This window comes from Zonotrichia albicollis, chromosome Z (genome assembly GCF_047830755.1).
Source record: "Zonotrichia albicollis isolate bZonAlb1 chromosome Z, bZonAlb1.hap1, whole genome shotgun sequence".
Classification (NCBI taxonomy): Eukaryota; Metazoa; Chordata; class Aves; order Passeriformes; family Passerellidae; genus Zonotrichia; species Zonotrichia albicollis.
The window spans coordinates 68,386,935-68,390,888 of NC_133860.1; the positions used below are offsets into that span (position 1 = coordinate 68,386,935).

Here is a 3,954-nt window from a genome sequence, read left to right on the forward strand (position 1 = left end):
CAAAATAAAGGCACATGAAAAAACTAACAAAGATAATAAACAAATTAAGACCCATGATACAACATTCTCTGAAAGACTTGAGGAATTTGGATCAAAGCGAAGCCAGCCATTAATGATGACTGTTTTTTTTTACTGGTCATCAAAAGCTCAAGCTCTGTGTTACCCACTCCACTCTTTTTCTGGAGTGCAAATCCTTCCACACACATGGCAGAGTTTCAGTGCTACTTCAGGCTCAGCTTATAGTTCAAACTGAAGTTTTATGAGTGGGTAAATTCATAAAATTACAAAGCAGCAACATTAAGTACTGAGTCATAAACAGGTATTAACATGTTTCCTTCAATGCAAAACTGGTTCAGTCACATATCATGCAGAACTTCTGAAACGCCCTAGTCAATCTCTTCTTGGAAAATGGCTTAGTACAGGAAATAATTGTTCATTTCTGTTGATTAGCAGTTACAGCAAAAGTACAGTAAAACTAAGATTATTTCTGTTCTGCAGTGCCTTGCTATTTCTTTTCTAAGTGTTTTAAATAAATGGTCATCATTTAGACCTTTACTGACAGGCACTGGCACAGGTTGCTTGGACAAGCTGTGGCTGCTTCAGCCCTGGCGGCGTTCAAGGCCAGGCTGGACGCGGCTCTGTCGGGCCCGGTGTGCCGATAGCAGCGGCCCGGCGGCGGACGGAGCCTGAGGGCCGCTCCGGACCGGCCTGCCCGCACTTCCGGGCTCGGGCGCCCCCGAGCCCCCTGCCGGTCGCCCGCGCTCATAGCAGGGGCGCGCGGTGGGGCCGCCCCGCCCCGCCCGGCGGGCTCAGGCCCCGCCCCGCGGGCTCAGGCCCCGCCCCGATTTGCATGCACCGGGAGCCCTCCCTCGGCTCGCGGCGGCTGCGGGCGGGCGGGCGGCGGCTGCGGGCGGGCGGGCGGCGGCGGGCGCGGCACGGATGAGGCGCATGCGCGCGGTGGGCGGGCGCTGGGGCAGCGGCGCGGCGCGGGGGGGACGGGCGGTGCTCGGTGCCGCCGCCGGGAGCGGCGGGCGCGGCGGGGCCGCGGAGGAGGCCGGGGCGGGCGGCGGGCGGCAGGGCTGGCGGGGCGAGTCGCGCGGCTCGCCGCAGCAGCTGGCGGAGCGGTACGCGGACTTGGCGGCCAGCCACAGCGAGGCGCTGCGGCAGCGGGAGGAGCGCGAGTGGCACAACGCGCGGCTGCGCCAGGAGAACGCGCGGCTGCGGCTGGAGAATCGCCGCCTGCGCCGCGAGAACCGCTGCCTCTTCCGACAGGCCCTGCTGGGGCCCGGCCCCGACAAGCCCCCCGCCGACCCGGGCGAGGAGGCGGAGGCCCTGCGCGCCCAGCTGGGGCGGCTGCAGGAGAAGCACCGCCGGGCCTTGCGGCATCTGCGACGCTGCCGGGCCGCCGGCGGGCCCGAGGCCTCGGGAGCCGAGGAAGGGGAGCTGGAGGAACTGCTGCTCGAGGAGGACGAGCAGCCGCTGGATAAGAAGAGCCTGGTGCCGGCCGTGTAGGCGGCCCCGGTGGAGGGGGCGGCGCCGGCTGGTGCCGCGGGCCCTCCCCGCCGCCGCGGGGCAGGGGCGGGCTGCTCCCGGCTGTGAACCCCGTGCGGCACCGTGGCTGCCCTCGGCTCCCTCCGTCGAACCGGGCCCTTTCCACTGAAAGAGTGGAGGAGGCGTTCTGGTTTGTTAATCTTTTACCTAGATGTATACCCTCAGCTTCAGTGGGAAACTGAGGCTTGGAACACGAGAGGAATCTCTTAAAGCGGCTGTTGATGAGAAATCTGCGATGGGCAGAGCACTTGATCTCGTGTCATCCCACAGCATTGAACTGTGCCTCTGCAGCTGTGGATCACCTTTTTTCTCTTGAGTTAGCGACCATCATGTAGGCTTCAAGAGCCGTGGAGACTGACTAGTTCTTAGTAGTTGGTGTATGTTAGGAAGAGGAGTGGAGCAAGCTTGAAAGCTTTCCTCAGTGCTCCAGTAAAAGTTGGTGATCATTTGAACTACGAATTGCCTTGGACACTTACTGCACAACACTCTTTGTATTTGTAATGATGGCCTTCATTCACCCTCATATGAATACTGATTTGAATTTTACATTTTCACACAAAACTGCAGCTACTAAATAAACTTATGATACACCAAATGATTGTTTGAAGTGTGCATTTTTAACAGGGACTTTCTAAAGCTGTAGGTAAAGCGCCTTCAGGTCATTGCACTATGCCTTCCCAAAGTCCAAAGAATTGGATTTTTTTATTACTGTACCTTCTTAATTATCTGATGTTTAGAAGGAAATTAGTTGTTCAGACCTAGAAAAATTTGCTAGAAAATTAATTTTGCTAGAAAATTTGCCGGTTGAAAGAAACCTTTTAACGGAACTGAGGCAGAGCTTGGTTTTGTAGTGTACCCGTATTTTTCATGTCCTTTAAAGGCTGGATTATGCCTTCAGGTTTCAGATTGGTTTCTTAAAACTTTAACAGCCAAGGTCTGTTTCAGTTCAAGTTGAAACTAATGTGAGAAATTATGAAATTTCATAATATTCTGAAAGTATCCTGGAGTCTGTAGCTAATGAAAAGAGCCATTACTTCATATAATGTGAACATAACCCTCTAATCATAAATGCCACTACTACTTGTTAAATATGTGGATCTGCAGTTTCAAGTGTGTTCTCAAAATGGAAAAATAATTTGGCACGGTGCAGTCAGTATCTCCTTGATGAAAAAGTGTGGGTGGTGATGTCTGGTTATGGTGTTTGTTTTATAAACTTAAGAATTCTCAAAAATACCAGCTAAATGCACAAGAACTACTGTATCTACAATACCATCAAGATCATCTTGCTCTAATTACAGTTTCCAGTAAAGTGTGAATACCCAAAAGATGAAAAGAATCCGACAAAATAGGAGAAGACAGAACTCAAGGTAGAATGCTAGAAATGTGTGACTATGTCAGGCATCTTTCTCAAAAGTTGCCCATGTTGGTGTGTGCAAAAGAGGAGAGATCCTGGACCGCCCTCATAGAATATGCAATTCTTTTTAACTAAACTACTGTGACAACTTGCAGTAAATAGACTTTTTAGACAGGGGTACTAAGTTCTCTGTAAGTCTGCATAAAGGATTTTTTACATTTATATCTGTACCTTGACAGATAAATTATAAAACAAACCTGCAGACTACAGAGGGAGAAAAGTATCTCAGTAGAATTCAAATTAATGTCAAAAGCCAGAGAAAAGATTTAGAATATTTCCTCATAGACTGCAATAAATAATCCCTTGACTTAGTCAAGCTGCAAAAATTTAATTTAACCATTTGCCTGATCTGGTTATTTTGAGTTGGTTTTGAGAACAAAATCCAAATTTAGGAGAGGCCTTTAAAGAGATGGTACAAAAAGTACACTTCACTACAGTGACCCCACATTATGGCTTGTGAGCACTCCTTCATTACACACTTGTGTGATCCTTGTCCACAGGAAGTTGCATAGACTGAGACTTAGAGGAGGAGTAAATATCCTTTGGGCTATAACTGTTCAAGCATCCCATCTGGATTTGTCTGTGCAACTAGTTCTGACAGTTAGTAGCTTGATGTCACATGCACATTCAGCCAAAACCCTTAATGTTGATGGTCGGTGGAAAACACGAACCATTGCCTGACACGCTTCAGCACCTGTATGTCTGAGAGGAGGCACTGCAGTTGAGTGAAGAGCTTTGACCTTACTCTACTTTTGGTTGTCTGTTCTACTTTGTGTCCAATGAAGTCAAATCTTGAAGGTCCAGACCTCACTTCTTACTCCCAAATTTTGTCTTAATTCTCTTTATCACCATCTGGACTAGGATAGGTGTTTGTCCTTTTTTTGTTTTTTGTTTAGTTGTTGTGGTAGTGTCTCTAGGTTTTTGTGTCTTGCAATGTGGAGTCCTTCTTCCTTTGGCCTGAGTGAATGTGGCTTCACTGTATTTGGAAG

At 49.5% G+C, this 3,954-nt stretch overlaps 1 protein-coding gene across 1 annotated transcript; it reads left to right on the plus strand.

The window, feature by feature from the left end:
• The first annotated feature begins 924 nt into the window (after window positions 1–924).
• On the plus strand, window positions 925–2,146 carry TUSC1 (tumor suppressor candidate 1). Its single transcript, XM_005493127.3, has one exon. It carries the CDS (start codon window positions 940–942, stop codon window positions 1,510–1,512), a length of 573 nt encoding a protein of 190 aa, XP_005493184.3. The 5' UTR covers window positions 925–939; the 3' UTR covers window positions 1,513–2,146.
• The last annotated feature ends 1,808 nt before the right edge of the window (window positions 2,147–3,954 follow it).

Excerpts from the sequence above, each read along its gene's own strand:
- TUSC1 (XM_005493127.3), top strand. The coding sequence starts at position 940 with ATGAGGCGCATGCGCGCGGTGGGCGGGCGCTGGGGCAGCGGCGCGGCG.